We start from the raw sequence: 19,185 nt of genomic DNA, 5'->3' as shown, positions 1-19,185 counted from the left end.
TGTAGTGCCCCTGTGTTAATCTCTTACTGTATTGAGATTTAAGTTTAAGTAAAGAACATATTGCTGGAAACAGCATTTATGTTCAGTTAACAAGCACTGTAGTTGTTTTGTTTGTTTTCCTAAAAGACTTTGTAAACTTTGTGCCCAGTTGAAGGTACTTATAAGTTAATTAACTACTATTTAATTGTAGTTACATGTTTCATTTGACATTTATTACGGGGAGTGTGTCCGCTGGGAAGTTTTCAAGAGTTGTTGTGTTATTTAAATACATTTCCATGTTGATGCAAAAGAATGGTTAAAAACAACAGAAGGAGACAAAAATAAAAAAGGAAAATGCAGTAGACATGAGAAATGAATAAATAAACAAACAAACCTCCCCAAATTTCCCCCTTTTAGCATGGAAAAGTAGTGACACTATATTGATCACACCTAGATCTGTATAAGAGTCATAAGTTACTGTGTTTGACACATTCTTACACAGCATACTTTTATTGCTAAATGATAAATTATAACCAGAGCAGTTTCTTCAATCTTTAAACCACATACATACAATCGCTGGTGTTATATATCTGTCAGAGATCTCTTGACTGCCATGCTGGTGAATACAGGATACATTTCATTGTATAACCCAATTGATGTGACGTATAAAATAAAAGTGATATGTGATACACAATTTGTTTATTTATAATTGAATTGAGCTTAATTATTTGAAATATTAAATTTGAATATAATTAATATGATCAAATGAGCTCCAGCATTTTCAAAGAGCCATTCATATCTTACGTACAACAAAATACACTTACATCCTTCATTTTGGAGACCCTACATTATGCAAAAACACTGTTATAAGACCAGATGAATCTGCCATTTAGGTTATGGATTGCAGTCTGAGGTGAATATCAGTCAATACTAAAACATTTTCTTTTTGAGAAATATACTCTTGTGATACTCTAGTTTCGCACTTGAAACATCTTATTTGACTGTCTGGCTGCATAGTTAGCGAGTTAACAGTAAACGTCTGTTGGCTGGAGGCAATTCTGTGCACAGAGCGAAAGAGATAAATGTTTTAAAAATGCCACTGTGGGAATTCTTTCAATGTGCTGAACAGATTTACTCCATTATGAGATGTAGATTTTTTAATATACTTTGAAGATACCCTCTACTGCAAATAAAACATAGTTTTGTCTCATTACAGCACTGTGAAAATTGTCTGTATGCTTGGGGCAAGATTTATCACCATTGGGGTTATTATCATTACAAGAACACTTAGCAGTGGTCCCTGTTGCCAGCCATGCTGATTATACAAAAACATCTCCCTAATAACCTTAACAAGAATAATGCCCCAGGATGTTCTGTGTGGTCCTCTGAGGATGCCCCCAATGTGCTGTCAGCGACACATCCTCAACCCCTCCCAAAGTCACCCTGCGCCTCTTCTCCTGCTCTTTTTGGTGCTGCTATCTCACTGGAGGCTAATATTCTCTTGCTCTCATTATCTCCTCATTCCACATATTCCTCTCTGATTCTAGATCCAAGATTTCAGGTTGCATACACAGATAGGGCTAATAGTCTTTCCTCTCCAGATTAATCTGAGAATAACATTCATTGCAGAAGTGACACCATAATAGAAGCCCTGTCTGTACCTGAACAGCTTATGGGGTTTTAATTCATGTCAATATCTGTGGCATAAAACAACTTAGCACAAAATGTGCATTTTTCTTTGAAACAATGTTTAACATTTTTGTAACCCCCCCCCCCCCCCACATACACACACACACACACACATACACGTACACAAAGTAGCATGCAGTGCAAATATCTTGACACTGAAATACAGTTTCCTTGTTTCAATCTTACATTAAACATATAGCCTTTATAATTTAATGATAAATACTAGTAGTGCATCCAACTGTATTTAATCTCTACTGTATTTTTAAACTGGTGGTTGTTATCAAAGTTGTACAATTCAGATAATACTGTGTCCTCAAAGAGACCTTGCTCTCAGCTGAGAACAACTGTCTCATTGTGGAACTGTACACATCCTGTCCCCGTACTGTTGCTATACTTACTGTATGCACTTTTGTACGTCGCTTTGGATAAAAGCGTCTGCTAAATAAATAAATGTAAGACAATTTGTAAGTAGCCACCATCCTGTATTCTACTGAAGAGCGGTGCACTATCAAAACTGATAGTGTACAAAATCAGTACGATCAGTGCCCCCTAGAGGAACTTGTGGAGAGTGGCAGTGCCGACCAACGATGACGTCGAGCCCAAAATGACTCAGTATTGTCATGTGCAAGGAAGGAGAGACAGTTCCTGCTTTGTAATAAACCAGGAAATCAAGTCATGTAAATAGGCTGACTTGAACAGCTGCGGGCTGGTAGTAGTCGCACCCAGAAGTTTTTTATTTTCAGTAGATAAATAATTCTTTCGTTTTTATAGCTGTAACGTATAGTTGTTAGTCATGGCATCGTTATTCAAGAAGAAGACGGTGGATGGTGAGTTTTGCTTTTGCCGATTCAAAAGCTAGCTAAGTTATTTAACAACAACAAATTGAGTTGGCTAGCCGGTTAGTCAGGTGCTTTGGTGGGACATTCTGTAGGTAGCTAGTTAGCCAGACAGTCTGCTGTTTCATGGCCTGTTTTAACTATTTCTGTAGCTTTCGGTAGTTAGGTAGTCAGTCTAACAAGCTACCCATCTCGTCAGTCACTGGGTAGCCAGTGTTTTGTGGTACAATAGCCGCCTTGGTATTTAACAAACCATAGTTAACTAGTCTATAGATATATAGAAGTAATGTTAGTTAAAACATATAGTGCACAATCAGGTATGTTTGTAATTGATGCTTGCTTGCAGCTAGCTATCTTGTAAATCCAACGAACTAGTGAGAAACCTCGCTCACAGGTGTACGTTAGACCATCACTCTCTGGTAGTGACAGTAATTTTTTCTGCTAAATTAGTTGTAGAGGAAGTTGATAATCTACAACGAAAAGAAGTGTTTTCAGACAGCTGATAATAACCGAAACACATGTAGATAACAACAGCCTGACTAGCAAAACATAGTGTAACGATAGATACACAATTCAGATAGACTAGTTATCTTACATTTCATATTTTGGTAAAGCAGAACAATAATCTTCAAAAGAATGATTATTATACATGTTTCAAATGTAACACGAAATACAAACGGTTGAAAGCTGAAAAGAATATATATCACCGATATTTACTTAGTTTAATAATATTAACGCGAATTAATATTGTATTCTCTTGAAGATAATACAACATTTTGAGCGTTGACGGGTCGCCTGAATAGTTCCTGTGAGGTGGAAACAAAGAACAAGTGGTTAGCATGATTAGTAGGCAGTAAAAAAAAAAAAAAAAACGGGTCCTTATGCTTATACCCCCATCCCACCCCCACCTTTCCGATAAGTTTAGTTTATTACTGGATTTATGACCCCTATCATTTATCTTAATTTATCTCTCATATTCTTGTATATAGCGCAATAGCCACAAAGGTTTTAAATCAGAAGAGCTTGTCAGACTCATACTAAATATAGCAACTATAAAGTCTAACTGTATTTGAAAATGATAACACTCAGTACTCCTCAAGAATCCATTACATCACCCTAATAGTAATTTAATCACATGGGTAAAGTGGAAGTAATAGTTCCTCATACAGAAAGAAGATGATAGTTTTATATCTTTATGAAATTAGTAACACCAACAGCAGAGTGTTTTGAACTTCACAAAAGTGACCTTTCATCTCCTATATTAGCTCACATGCCTCAAAATAGACTTCCTTATCTGAGTTAGATCGTAGATGAATTGGGTCAGATGGTAAGGAATTTGTGTGATGCCACCATGAAGAGTCAAAGCGGTATGAAAGTATTACCTTAATGTGATCTAGAGAGGTTGTGCTCAGGGTTTGAGATTCCTCAGCTGGGCAGGTAAGTTCTCAGTAATTGATGCGGTCTCAGTGTTGGCGTGCCAAAGTGTCCTCTGTTATTCCGTGCGCAGGGAAGAGAGGGGTTAGCGCACGGATTTTTGTTCAGGACATCCCTCCCTCTTTAAGACGTTGATGAGCACGTCATCCTGTACGTATGTGCATGTTGCTCACACAAGTGGGTTATCGGGAGTCTGATATCAGTTTTGGGGGTGGGGGGGATGGTTTTCAAGGCAATTTTTACATTCAGTTTCCCACACTTTGAGAAATCACAAACTTAGGTGCTGAGTTACCACAAGGCACAGAACCTGTTTCACGCGCCATCTGGCAAAGGACGGTTTTTTGTTTCCATTCAAAATATTTCCTCTACGGCAATACTGGTTTGACTGGTGGGTTGACTTAAGGAATGCATACTTATCAGTATAGTTACCACGCTATTTTTGTAGCTTTAACACCTCAGCCATTGCCTGCTGTCAGTGGTCGAGTTTTCTTGGCTTTTTTGGTCTAGCCTCTAGCATTATGGTTACTTTATTAACTCACTGTCAATATGGATATTTAGGGGAAGTAAACTTTCATCTGCTTTTAAATTTTTCAGTAGTCAGACTGTCATAAAGATGATGTTCAGGTCCATTAAGGGTTTTGAAAGACATTTGCTGAAGATGGTGAAGGGGTCCATTTGACGTACTCATGGACTGAAGTGGGGTTATTCTGTTTCAGTGTCCTCAGTGGTCTTAGAGGGAGACTCTCTGCAGTCTGTAGTGGAATCGTGCTGGGAGGAGAAGAGAACCCATAGGCGCCAGGGCTGCCTCTAATGTAATTGCCATCCAAGCTGAGGCGAGGGTGGGGGGGCGCAGAGTGCGGGCTGATTGCAGTGCAGAGGAGCGTGTCTTCTCCCTGGGCATCATGGCTGGGGCAGGACGCCGCTGGTGGCGGGATGTGCACGCGTCTGATCCGTATCATCTGCATTGGAAATGCATTGGGCGGAACTTTCCGCTGCCCTCCAGACAAACCCCACTGCTCCCCTTCGACCGACTTCTCCCCCTCAATCTAATAACGGCATCAGATATTTCTCCTGTGGCTGTGGCTGGGATTGATCATCCTCGTCTTTGGTTTTTATTGAGTCCTGATTTTTCCCCGGGAGCGTGGTTTGGAGGCACTCAAACTGTGGCGCAGATTAGATTTTGGGGCAGGTATTGGGCAGCTGGTTTCCGAGCACAGGGCACGCATTCACTTCTGTGGGTTTGGAGAATGTTTGATAATGAACACGAATGGGGTCGCTCACGAGCAGAGAATGCGCTGCCTGTGAGACTGAGATGTCTCAGATTCCGCTGCCTCTGTCCGAGCTGCTCACTGAAGAGGAAGAAGGCGACGCGGCCGATGTTGTAATGTTGGCATCCTTGGCTGCTGGAACAACCCAAACAACCCTGTCCAGTCGCCCTGAGCTTTTAGCTGTGTCTGTTTGAGGGGGGAGGATGTGGTCTGCTTTACTTTTTCGGAGACATTACCTCACTTTTTGTGGAAAATTCTGTTTCATCGAAAATTGAATTCTGTGGACATTGAGTCTGTATTTATTGTGTTTCTTGGCAGTGCTGGAGAGAGCGCAAGGGGTCAATGCAGAATTGATTTTTAGAGCTGAGATTTTGATTCCAGCTCATGATTAGGACATTTTAAAATTAAAGAGATATGCGGGGCAGGTATTGTAACTTGAGCCATGAAAAAGAGTTCATAATAGATTGAGATGGAGCTACTCTGGAACTGACCATGTTCTGAAGTCTATAGTGATAGTGCCTGTTTCCCCAGCTTCTGAAATGGGTTTTAATTTTTTTGGTACAATGGTATGGAGGGTTACCAAGAAATGAGTCAAATTATCCTGCAAATTATTAAATCTGTTTGTAACAGGTTCTCTGGGCATCAAAAATGTTGCTAATCATTCCTTAACAAATCTGGAATAATTAGCAACATTTTTGATTCCCAGAGGACCTGTTACAAACACATTTGAATTGAACTGTCACTTGTGAATGAGCTGATCAAATTTGCTGATTCAATCCGGCACGCGGTAGCTGTCAGCCAAGTGCGCTGCATAAAGACTATTGTCTGAACCTGTCAGGAATTCCACCCCTGTCAGAACTGTCTTGTAGAGCAATTTAATTGTCAAACGAGGAAATTAACGTAAGTGTAATTTTCACTCCCTCGCTCTGCCAAGATCCACTTTACGTGTTAAATGAACCATTTTCTCCTCTTTTACTCAGAAGTTGTACTGGTCACTAAAACACGTTAGGGGTATATGAAGGAAAGGGCAGAGGTGAGACTCTGAAGAGTCCTAAGGGGGGGGGGGGGGGGGGGGTGGCACAGGCTTTTGGCAGGGAGAGTTGTGCTCTAATGCCGTTTCCCCTTCTCCTGTGGCAGACATCATAAAGGAGCAGAACAAAGAGCTGAGAGGGACGCAGAGGCAGATCACCCGGGATCGAGCTGCGCTGGAGAGGCAGGAGAAGCAAATGGTAAGAGTCCCCTGAGAGGCGGCACGGGCACATGTGTCCATTAATTCATTCACATATTTCTCTGTGCTGCTACATATCGCAAATTGTGTCCAGTAAACAGAAAAAAAATCATACTTTTAAGTGGAATGATCATAATGCTTTGACCTGTCCTTTCCCCTCTGCTGAAGATGGGGTTGATTAGTTCTGTGGCTCTCTGAGAACTGAGAATTTATGCTCTGAGAATGGATTAAGTATTGAAGTCTACCCTCTTTCTTTTCTGATGGGGAAAAGTCAGCAGTCAAACGCAGCGACTTTGGGTCTGCATGAATAGAAGACTGGAATTTTTCCCCCAACAGTTTCCACTTTTAGCCATTAAAAGCAGAAACTTGTGGCACGATGATGTTGTTTTTAAAGTAAACATCATCGCATGCATATAATTGCCCCTCTTGGGGACCCTAATTTTTACTTCATTAATCTTTCCTCTCATTAATCCAGCTATGGCTGTTTTGTGGATTTAAAAAAAAATCCTGTTTCCGAAAAAAACAGAAGTGACCTATATTGGAGCAGTTTAGCATAAATTTAGCTGTGCCAAGCATCTTTTATCTCCACTATTTACACAGCAGTTGCTGTTCTTTTACAGTTGCCTGCCTTTGATGTTGATGCTTTATCTGAGGGACTGTTTCTGCCTTCAGAATGTTACTAAGTTTAATTTAAATATGAGATATTTGTGAAGTGCTTCACTGTAATTTAACTTTAAAAAATCTGTCACGTGGCTGTTTCATTCATCACACAGGAACGGCTCAAGGTTTTACTGGCAATAAGAAGTTGCATGTTTTGTTGCATATTTGTTCTTTGGTCATTTGTAACATCAGTACGGTTTATATGGTAAATGTTGGATTTAGTGACTTGATTGTAAGCTTTTATAAGAGGTGGCATTGGAATAACTTGAAATTTAGGTTCATTCAATTTACTGATGTATCGGTACCAAGGATAGATATCTAAATAGGTGTGTTACAGTATTTTTTGTGATGGCATATTAAATTGCAGATATTGCCATCTGTAGTTTTCTGTGATTGCTGCCATCACTGTACGGGTGGCTTTGAAAGCGAAAGATTGGCAGTTGTAAGATGCAGTTCCCCCATTAAGCCTCATCAGCCTTTGCGCTTTCTTCATGACCCTGTGAATATTAAAATGGCCCTTAGTTGTGCTCAAAGCTCATTACAGTCCCAACATTCAATCTGTCACTTTTAGTGTACTTTTCCTGCATAGTGCAAAGCCCAGTTATTGACACCACAGTAAAGCATCGTTCACAAGCTGCATTTAATAAGTAATGTTTCATTCCACGCTCATAAATAATGCCGGGATAATATGTGACATTTTATACATTTCATTCATTTTACCATAATCTCTAATGATGAATGTGAGACGTGGTGCATGGATTAGCACATTCTTTTGTTTTTGTCAGAGGGGAAAAAATGATCAAGTCAGCAAACCAGCTTTTATCTTGCAGAGGAATGCTGGATGTGGAAATTTTTCTCCCGAGTAGTATTGTCTAATTCTGTTGCTAATAAAGCTGTTTGCCATTCTGCTTATCAGGAAAAGGCTAAAAGCCGTCTGTGGCATGTTCGTGGTGTGTCTGACATTATCATCCTCTCTGTGACTAATTTGCCTGCTCAGCTTTTCCGCAGTCTACCTGAATGTTTAGCAAGGTTTTTTTTAGGGAGGTCTGTCCGTTTCACTGAGTGTTTTATTTAAGTGTTATTAGCATCTATCACATTATGTTGCGTGCTTCACTAATGACAATTTAACCCACATAGCATCGTAGGCAGCTGGGAGTGGGGGTTGGGGTCCATATTGTACACACATAGTCTGCCATTAGTATTGTTCACAGTGAACACAGTGAATATGGAGGCTATTATTGCACTTATTATTGCAATTATTGATGCACTTAAAATGATCTGTAGAATATACTGTACAAACCATTATTTAAAGTAGCAAACTCTTAAGTAGCAAACTCTTAAGTAGCAAACCCAGGGAAAAGGTTTGGTTGCACACACCAAGTGTGAACCAGTGTTGTATAAAATGCATCAGTGAGAAATGCCATCTCCTTAGTGTGTATCTGATACTTTCAAGTAAGCACTTTTTCGTTTTTTTACTGTAATTTTTACTTACTTGTTTTGTCAAGTGAATCTCAGTCTCCAGTTGTCTCCAGAGAACAACCCTCGGTTTTATATAAATACTTGGAGCTTGTCAAAAGCATTATATTATACATTATTCTCTTGGATTATTTTAAGATTTTGATGACTTGATGAGATTTTTATTGTTTTGGGACAATTTAGGCAGGCTGTGCTCTCTGGCTGTTCTTGATTAAAACCATCACTCATTAAACTGTTTTTAAAGGTTAAACCTTTGAAAGATTCTGGAAAGGTTTCAAAATTTTGCACTTGAATGCCTTTAAAAACTCATAGTATTGTTCAAAGGCTTATTTTCCAGCTCTCTGAAAAATGACCAATGCTTTCTGAACATTGACCTGATTTCGATTGAGTCAACAAAACTGCAACAAATAGCCTTCATAAATAAATGAATATTCATCATTGCAGACTGGGCTTAATATTTAAACTTTTTTGAAGCTGTTTTTTTAAGGTTTCATTAGGGAAATGCAAGCCACGTATTCAATGGTATTGCCTAGAGAGATGCTAACTTGACTGTGAGATGCTAACTTGTAGCTACAGTGCAGAGCAGGCTTCTCTGGCTCCCTGCACTGCAGCAAGGTCTCAGGGGAGAGGCTGTTTGCACGCACAGTCAAAACACCGCACTTCAAACATGCTCTGTGTTTGTGCTGCGGGTCCCTGTGGAGATATTGTTTTCATTCATTTACCAGTGTAAAGAAGGGCAGACCTCAGGGCTCAGGTTTAATCTGTTCTGACGCCTCATTTGCCTGTCACTGTATGCCCATTACCTGGGATTTAACTCAACACAGGCTTATAGTCGCGACTGGGGTGTGATCTGCTGACTTAAATTAAGCATTTCTGATCTGACCTGTGTGTAGCTGTATTATTCTGACATAAGAGCTAGTGTCAAGGGGGTCTTGGTTCATGCAATTTCAGATGGCCTGAGGCCCTCCCACAGCCGACCACATACATGTGAGTGCAGTCAGAGGAGATGGGCAAGATCAGGCCGTGCATGGACACACTGGTGTTCAGGAACACCTCCTGCAGTGCGTGCTCCACTGCTAACCATCCCCTCAACTTCCACAGGAAATGGAGATCAAGAAGATGGCGAAGACAGGGAACAGGGAGGCCTGCAAGATCCTGGCCAAGCAGCTGGTGCAGCTGAGGAAGCAGAAGAACCGCACCTACGCCGTCAGTTCCAAGGTCACCTCCATGTCCACGCAGACCAAGGTCATGAACTCCCAGATGAAAATGGCAGGAGCCATGTCCACCACAGCCAAGGTAGGAGTTCAGAGCCACAGTTCTCTCCTTATTTGTAAATATCTCAACTTCATTTTCATGTTGGCACAGTGTCCTTAAGTGTCAATAACTAACCTTCATTGTGAAATTTTATTGTGAAATTTCACATTTTTGTTTACCGTGACATCAGGAGTTGATGAAGTTAAGGAAAATTGTTTAAAGCAATGCAATATTTATGTGTAACTTTTTAAAGTGTGTTGTGATGGGCTTGAATCTGGGCCAGCGGTTTGGTTATTGTTTTGCAACGGGAATGAAACTTAGTTTCCTGTAAAAATAGGCCTGCTCATACAAACAGTCTTCTTCAAAAGAATATTTAAGCAGGGGTTGTAATTAGTGTGCTGTGGGATAGCTTTTCCATGGATGTGCTTTGTTTCAGTGTGCTTGGTAGCCTACCTCCCACTGGGACTATAAATTCTGAATTTATGCTTGGGTGGGGGTCGTCTCTTCTGTCATTTTAATCCTCTGTGTATTTATGCTCATAACTCTATCCCCCAGTGTATTCACAGGTAGCACATACCACTGTAGATCCCAGTCCTCAGAGAATTCTCTAAATTGCAAACACTGTGATGCTAATGATAGTCACCGTGGTATTGCTCGCCGTCCCGTGGACACTGTGGTGGGTGTTTTACACCTGCGTGTAAAAAATTGTCAGATGGTGATGAATTTCACTTTATGATTATGCTGTGAGGTAGTGTTTAGAGCACTGGACTTCACACCTCAGGCTTGTATCTTATGGGTTACTATCCTGAAGGGTTTATTTACAGTTTCATCCTTGAGCAAAATACTATTCTTCCATCACCCTCAAAAACACCAGCTGTATAACTGTATGCGTTGCATGGGTGGGCTGTGGAGGAGTGAGTGAATGAATTAAGTTACATTTCTATGACTGTTTATACTGCTGCGAAGAAAAACAACAAAGCCAGATGTGATTCCATCTTGAATGCAGTTCCCACTCTAGATTTAAGCCGGTAACTTGACTGTTGAGGTTTAAAATGTTTCTCTAGTGGTTCTGAAGAGATGCCTTACTGTTCGACATTTGATAGGATCTCGGTAATTAGGCTAATGCCTAGTCGGGGGAATTAGTTTCGTTTTTGATGCAAGAATTTCAACATGTTTTGCATAATTAAATATCAGCTGAGACGAGGACATTATTAAATTAAATCATCACTTGAGATAAATGCATTGTTTACAGTGTGCCCTTATTTTGTGAGTAAATTATTCATTTATTTCTGTTTTTGACCTTTAATTAATTATGATAATTCTATAATGATACTAAACAATATTTCTCTTACTCCTTCTCATGAGCGAAGTATGTGGCTCTTGGATTCAATGCTTTCAACCCGGTGGATTTCTGGTTACAAATATAGTTGTACTACCACTACTCCACACCACTACCTGACAAACTCTTTTAATAATAGAACTTAGTGTACAATGAAAGGCTTTAGGCAGGAGAGGAAGACAGCCATCTCCTTTCTGATGAAAATGGAGCAGAGTGAATGATAAAGTGAAGGCCATGCCCCAGTCCCCTCCATATGCCCCTTTGGCCCCACTCCATAGGGTTGGCCTAATACAATCTGTCAACTGTATTAGTAAGCCTGGGTAACATGTGCAGTGTTGTCAGCATTGAGTGTCCCTGAATAAAGCTGTATTCAATTCAAATATGAACTGAGTTGATGCGAATCATGCACATTTAGTTAAGAACAGGTTTCCAAATCACATAGAAAATTGAATTGTGTGGCTCTGCTGTGGTTCACTGCCTTCACTTGATGCTGAAACCATCCTCTGCTCTTAAGTAGGTCACATTTGCATTTACTTAAACCAGGAAGGCAGTCATCATTGTTTTGTGCCTGTCTGTGGTAATGCACCATGGGAGTTGTAGTCTGTTGGGGGGGGGGGGTGTGAATGGAGAGGGGGGTTCAGCAGTAAATATACATTGGGGATCTAATGATGCTGAGACGGAGACAGTTGGTATGTCTAACCTCTCATGTGACGGCACCTCTAAATTATTCTCTGTATTCAGCTGTGATGTGTTTATTTTTGCTAGAGACGTGTGTCTCTGTGGGTACGCCCCACAGGCCTGTAAAGGGAGACATCTCTGCTATTAGGGCTTTATTCATGTGCTCCATGCCACACTTTTATTTTACCCTCGTTATTCACAAAGAGACACACATTTAGATTTACTGCAAAATTAATCTGGGAGAAGAAGATGGAAATGTTTTGCTGATTTTTTTTTTTTTTTTAACCATACTGTAGTAGGATATGTGATGTGTGTGGTGTTTTTTCTCTGCCCTTTTGAAACCTCACTGATAGATGGGTCTGTAACATGCGTGGTACCATAGGTAACACTCTGTAAACTCTCTTCCAGACCATGCAGGCGGTCAATAAGAAGATGGACCCACAGAAGACCCTGCAGACAATGCAGAACTTCCAGAAGGAGAACATGAAGATGGGGATGACAGAGGACATGAGTAAGATTTTCCAGATTTCCAAAGATTACCCCGAATCAGAATGTTTCCAAAATCCAGGCTGTAGAAATGGGTTTAGTAAAATCAGCCCTGAAGAATCACTTTCGTTGGATGAGGTTTGTCAGATCAGGGATATAATTGTTTTAAATAAATGTATCCCAGAATCAAGATTTGCATTGTCAACACAGTATTATAAATGTAATTGACAGTGAAAGCAGACATTTGACTGTCTTTGATTTGCTGTTATCAGAGTGGACAATAGCCTAGCATTCTGATGCACTGTCCTGTATAATCACTGTACATAGTACTGTATCTCTGAGTTCTAACATGCTTCTCACCGCAGTCAATGACACCTTGGATGAGATCTTCAATGAGTCGGGTGATGAGGAGGAATCCCAGGACATTGTTAACCAGGTGTTGGACGAAATCGGCATCGAGATCTCGGGAAAGGTTAGTGCGGCGGAGTCTGCATTCCTTGTGTATGAGGGATCGCCGGAGTCCATTCCCCATTTCGGCTCCTAAAATCCCTCCGACTGGCTACCATCTCTCACTGCTCACGGGCAGCTGTTAGGGAGCTTCCTCTCGCCCTGCAGCGGGCGCAGCCTTGAGCCCCAGCTGTGATGCTAGCGCTGCATGTCATCTGGAGCTGTAGAGGGGAACAGATGAGTGGATGGGGGCCTGGCCTGTAGGTGCTGCCTGTCTCCCTGGTGATGGAGAGGGCGGCAGCGCATCCAGCAGCTCTCATTCAGTGCAATTGAATAGCTGGGTCAGCACAGCGGTGCGGTTCTGGAGAAGAATGTCTTTGGTTCCAGGGGTGTAAATATAATAAAAGGTTTCAGATTACATCTCATCTGTGAGCACAGGTGGATAGTGAGTTCCCCTCTAGACGAGGGCATCTGCCGTGTGAATTTGAGAAAAGTAACAAACAACGCTATTAATGTTCTGCAGATGGTGAGTGCCCCTTCGGCAGGAAAGAGCCTCCCCAGCGCCTCCACCTCCAAAGCAGCCGGCATCTCAGACGAGGAGATCGAGAGGCAGCTGAGGGCCCTGGGAGTGGACTAACCCGCTCCGCGCACCCGGACTCCAAACGCTGCTTCAACAAGCACGACCAACCTCATCTATTATAATCACACACTGTGTTACAGGCAACTGTTGACAGGCTGAGAGTAAATACTGATTGTTTTTTCAGACATGATGAAAAGAGGGTTTTTTTGGCAGTGCTTTTGAGTTAGGGTGTATTACAGTCAACGGATAAGCTGGGGGTGATCTGAAGGATGTAGATTGTGGGAACAGCTAGGGACAGAAAGTGGACTGCTTTTTGCAATACAAAAGCAACCTGTAATGAAAGACACTCAATAGCTCCGACATTTAGGGGTGTTTCATTTTAATGCAAACAGACTCCACTGTGACTTCATGACAGGTGTGACAGATTTACTATCATGCATATTTAATAATCAACCCCTTTGTTACTGTTGAAAACACAGTCACAAGAACTTTCAACCTTAAGACTTAGGTTGAAAACAATTTTTTAAATAGGTTAGGGGTTTGCAAGAATACTTTTTTGACATTTAAGTTTATTTTGCATGAAGTAAGCTTTGTTTATAACACTAACAGTCTCCACCCACCATCATTTGCCTGACTGGGCTGAGATTAATCAGGCAAGCAGTATCATAATATTTGTATTTTAATCTTTCAGTTCCAGGTACTGTTAATATTTGTCCTTACATACTGGTAGTCTTCCAACACACTGACATTAATGTGCATTAACAATAGAGCAGAATAATGGTTTGCCGTTTCATAACAAAATGTCTTGCATGGAAATTGACTTAACCTCCTCAACATATGCCTAATTAAATACCACAAACAATTCTGCACACACAATTAGTTCAAATTTTCAAGCGATCATATATTACAAATGATTATATAAATTATATACACATTTATTTCAGGTTCAGGTCTTGAAATACTCACAGATTTAGCATGGATAAGGTTATGTACATCTGAATTGTTACTGGAGAGTTGAATTATGGTACCATTCTCAAGGGTACAGCAAAATTAGGTCACCTGGGATTTGAGGTACAACTCTGGTATGCAGCACTGAGTACTCAGAGTACAGCACTGTAACCTTTGTGCCGCAAACTGCCTAACTTTTCTAGTCGGGAGAGAATAGGCCTGCCCAAACCGTAGTGTACATTCTGGTTATGGATCTGAATGCTGTTTACCCTTAGGATATGTGAGAAAATAGAAAAAACATTATTTCATTTACTTCACAAAAATGAAGGATATTGTAATTTTATTTGTTTCACAGGTTTAACACTTCAGAGTGGTGCTTAACTGTGTTTCAAAGAAAATAATTTTGACTAGAACCCATTCATGTTACCTAAAAGGGTTCACATGCACACAGTGCAGAAAGCAAAGTGTGACCGCCTCACCATTCCGGCTGAGTCTACGTGCCTTGTGGAGGGACAGTCATTGGTGGCCAGACCTGTATGTTGGTTTTGTTGACAGCATTTTGGCTCCTGGCCACCTCAGGGTCTACATTGTTTCTCTTTACATACAGTGTAGAATCCACAGACTGTCTCTGTATATCTCTGCTGCTGTGTAGGCACCTCTGTTTTTGCCGCCTGTGAAAGACTTCCATATGACTCAGACATTCAGTTGTTACATTGCGGGATGAGGGTGGTTTGTGCTCTCACTTAAGATCCCTGTCAGGTTGTCATGTGCTAAACTCCTCTGTTTACGTACCTGGTGTCTTCCGAGTCCTGCAAAAGCTGTGCTCCCCAAGCACAGGTGCATTACCTGCTATTGTGTGTAATGCATTGTGCATATACATTCCGATTCTTAGGGGTAATCTGGACCCTGGCCCCGTTCATTTGAAATGACTTCTAATTCTAACATTTTAGATGCCCTGGTATTTTGCCAGTGAGATTATTTACATGTATAATCAGCAATTCCTCTATGTCATTTTTTTATTCCTAAAGGGCAAAAAAACAAGGACACATTTCTCTGCAGGTTGGAAATACAGTAAGTGCTGATTATTTAATGTAAATCACTGGAGGTGATTGTGCTGGACTAGTTTTTCCACAGTGACTCCTTTCTTGGGAGTACAGGCATGTGCAGCTCAATGACTCTGACACTGGGTGACTGACCTCACTGGCACTGTAATTCCTTTGTTGTAGATATAATTTAACACTGTGTTTTAAGTTCTGATGGGTGTAAATAAAATACATTAATCATTGGTGCAGTTATATTTGTGTTTTTTTGTGTTGGCTTTGTGACTGGTGCAGGTTTTGATATTTTTGCCAAGGAAGTTTAATTCAGTGAACAGGGGATTTGTGTCAAGCCTTTTAACAAAAATACTTTCTGTACAGTTTTTGTTTAAATTGCCACGAATAAAGTCTCTTTTCAAATGAAGTGGGTTTATGTGGTTTTCATGATTTTCTGAATCATGTGGTTAGAAGAACTGAAATAAGCCCTGGTTTCCCTTACAAGCTCCTTAAGAGCCTATTTATTCCTCTTAAATCATATTAAACCTCCATAAAGTACTGGTGATTTCACCCTCAATATATTTTACATTCTTTGCTTGCTTGAGTGGCACAGACTAAAACAAGGCCAGAACCTTTCTTTGGGTTAGAAATTGTCTTTATGTTGTTAGAATGTGGGCACATGACATTAGCCGGGCCTTGTCTCAGCTTAGCTAATGCATCCAATCCTTATTGATTTAATTTTTGCTGCCAGATGAAATTCAGTTGTGTTCCTGTCGTGATGTATTTTCAAATATTTTTGTTTAAACATCCAGATTTGTGTGGTAGAAACAGCATTTTGGGAATACTGTGTTTTGTTCATATATGGTGTGCATACTTAAACAGCAAAACAGTTCAGTATATCACTGTATATTAGTATGGCTGCCAGGATGATGGTACAGAAATGGTACTCCTGTTTAAAATCCGTTTGCAAATTCTTCTCCTCTGTATGACTTTAAATTAATAACCTGTATTACATTTAACTGTAACTATTAATACAAAACAATATTAATTCAAAACAAGAAACAGAACCTAATGAAATGAAATCTTCAAAAACAATTAATCCCACTTCGATTTGGCCAATTAAGCCGTAAAGATGCCTACAGTAATGTATTAGCTGTTCAACTCACAATATGAGCAGGCCTTTAAATAAAGTGTGACTGACGTGTGCTTAATTGCGGTGTCTGGGTGTGCGATCCCGTGTATGCTTTGTAGAGCGGTCCAAGAGCCAGAGAAGCCATGTTCCTGTGGCCATGTCAGTTTGCTGCTCTTCTGGGCAGCAGGAAGGCATGTGCTCTGTTTAATCACTCCCGATGGCTCGCGGTCCTGTTGAATTATCGTTAAATTAAAACCCTTTACTCAAAAGGAAAAGAAGCCATTATTTTTACATGGAGTACTAAATGAGATTTTGGAACCACTGCTGTGAAATGGACCGCTGTGGACATTGTGATTTTATAGAGTGTAAGAATTATGAAAATAATTTGCACTGATATAGCTTACCATGTGGAAAGAAAAAAGGAAAAAGAGTTCTGTGGTCTGATTCTGTAAAAACTACAAGAAACAAAGGCACTGTAAGATAATGAGCATTCTCTCTGCTTTGACCAATTGTTTTGGTCTTGGGTGAGTTATTAAATATTTTGATCATGTCATAAATTAAATTTTGATACCCACAATATTACAGAAATGAGGCATCACCACACAAACATGGTTTATGAATTGCACTATTACATATTTATAGGGACAATATGGTGCAAAGCAGTGCTCTTGCTGACACTAAGTTGCACCTGCATATAGATGACAGTGTAAATCTCTACTCTGGGACTGAGACAGAAAGCACAGTTTCACAGGAGGAAAGGCCATTTGTCCACACATCATGAGAACAGGTAGATCGAGGACTTTATTACCTCATTAGGAGAGAGCTACCATTGTCTTGCACAAAGCATAAATATTACCTCAATAAAATCTGCTGGGAGACAGAACTATGGCAATCAGATGCAAACCCAGGGTAGTAAATTAACATTAGGTTTGTGGAGAGACATCATGCACCCGGTGTGGGACAACTTAAAGATATATCCTTTGCATTGTCCTCTATAGCCCCGGTCCCCAATGTGATATACAGGTGGAGCTGTTACAGACAAACCTTCTTTTGAATTTCATAAATCTACCACCTTCACTCCAGCAACGCATTCCATGTAAGACAAGTCCCTTATGTGATGCACTCACAATGCTGAGGCCTTACTACACCCGCACCAGTATTACGTGGATTTATAAGTAGTGTGGATACTGCCCAGTAGTTCATGAAAACATTGATCAAACACATATTCTCTGCATTCAGCAGCATGTGCACTGCCTTATGTGTAGACAGTTACAAAATAACACATCTGCGTGCATTCGTCTTGTAAAAAAAATCTGTCAGTAAAAATAATTTTCAGTTACAGGAATATTTGAGAGGGGCAGAAAACCACTCAAAAAATTAACAATAAAAATAATTTTACTCACCAAGTTCCCTTAAAATCATTTAAGCCCATTTGATAAAATTATGTTTGTGTACTACATCATATACAATGGAGTGGGTAATTGAAATAAAATGTCCTGCTGATTGTTTAGCTATTCTGCTGACCATGGGTACTAAATACCAGGGAAAACATGCATTGATAATGACTGAAAAAAAATCTCATAACTACCATAGCGTCAAGGGTGCTAAGTGCTGAGAGGGCAGTGTCAAGGGTCCCCAGTAAATTTAGATAAGTGTAACTCATAGGACACTGATCTCACTTTCCCATCCTGGTTTGCCTGGCACAGCTGCAATGGACCCAGTATCCTCTGGTGCTCATAAAAGCCCCCAGTACAACATGAGAAAATGTGTTCCTGTCAGGAGGGAAAGACATGCATGTTTCTCATACTTTCACCCGGGCCAATTAAACTGTAGCTCAAAGGTCTTTGGAGAATGAATTACTGAGATGCTGCCTTGCAATTTCCTACCAATATCCAGATGCACATTGTATCTGCGCTGAGGATTATTTCAGTAAGATCACTCTTAGGAGGTGCCACAATCACATGTACAAAGAGTATCCCAGTATCCCTTGCAGCTGAGGTGATGCAGCGTAGTGGAGAGTTCTCATAGTGTCCTAAAGTTTGTATATGTCCTGACAGGGCATGGGCCATCAGGGTTAGTCTATGGGGCACAGTGTATGGACTTGTGCACTGTGTGTATTTGTGCGTGGGCGGAGTGGCCTTGGCCAGGATGTGCGGGGGACTGTGGTGTTTAGCTGTCTCTTCTAAACCATTTTGACTGTGGCATTAGAACCACCAGGCTATTCCAGTTCAGCACCCGCATAGACTGTTCTGGTGGACAGCAGGGTTGGCGAGGAAGCCCAGAGCAGTGGAGCCCCCACCCTGTCTTTGCTGAGGGAACTTGTACAGGCAAAGCGCCAGACCACCCGTGGGGACAGTCATAAGGGGGTGGTGATGCGCATTTCCAACACCATGGGCACCGTCACCATAGCAACCATGCCAGACCACATGCCCAGGGATCTGAATCCCAAACAGTGTTTCCTCAGTAACAGGAATGCAACTGAAAGAAAATGGGTTTGATCTTGCTGAATCACAAACAATGCCCTAACAAAAAAACATATTATTGACTTGGTTTAATTGTAAAGCAACTTGTTCTGTTCATTTGGATGCATGAGTTTTATGAACTTATATCCAAAGAGCTTTTACCACATCATTTTAGTAATGCATTAGGGAACACTCCCCCCTAGTGTTTCAATAGCACAGTACAGTACAATTTATGCATGGTTAACGGACATTACC

At 40.7% G+C, this 19,185-nt stretch overlaps 1 protein-coding gene across 2 annotated transcripts; it reads left to right on the top strand.

The window, feature by feature from the left end:
• The first annotated feature begins 2,150 nt into the window (after positions 1 to 2,150).
• chmp2ba (charged multivesicular body protein 2Ba) lies at positions 2,151 to 15,687 on the top strand. Of its 2 annotated transcripts, none has more exons than XM_036541134.1 (6): positions 2,151 to 2,495; positions 6,344 to 6,435; positions 9,672 to 9,866; positions 12,250 to 12,352; positions 12,693 to 12,799; positions 13,298 to 15,687. In XM_036541134.1, the coding sequence occupies exons 1-6, from the start codon at positions 2,462 to 2,464 to the stop codon at positions 13,409 to 13,411; spliced, it is 645 nt and encodes a 214-aa protein (XP_036397027.1). In that variant the 5' UTR covers positions 2,151 to 2,461; the 3' UTR covers positions 13,412 to 15,687. The 2 variants fall into 2 exon arrangements, with proteins under 2 accessions (XP_036397027.1, XP_036397028.1); XM_036541135.1 differs by lacking the exon at positions 2,151 to 2,495 and adding an exon at positions 4,214 to 4,326.
• Positions 15,688 to 19,185: the final 3,498 nt, after the last annotated feature.

Source organism: Megalops cyprinoides, chromosome 11, assembly GCF_013368585.1.
Source record: "Megalops cyprinoides isolate fMegCyp1 chromosome 11, fMegCyp1.pri, whole genome shotgun sequence".
NCBI lineage: Eukaryota > Metazoa > Chordata > Actinopteri > Elopiformes > Megalopidae > Megalops > Megalops cyprinoides.
This window is presented reverse-complemented; position numbering and strand designations above follow the sequence as displayed.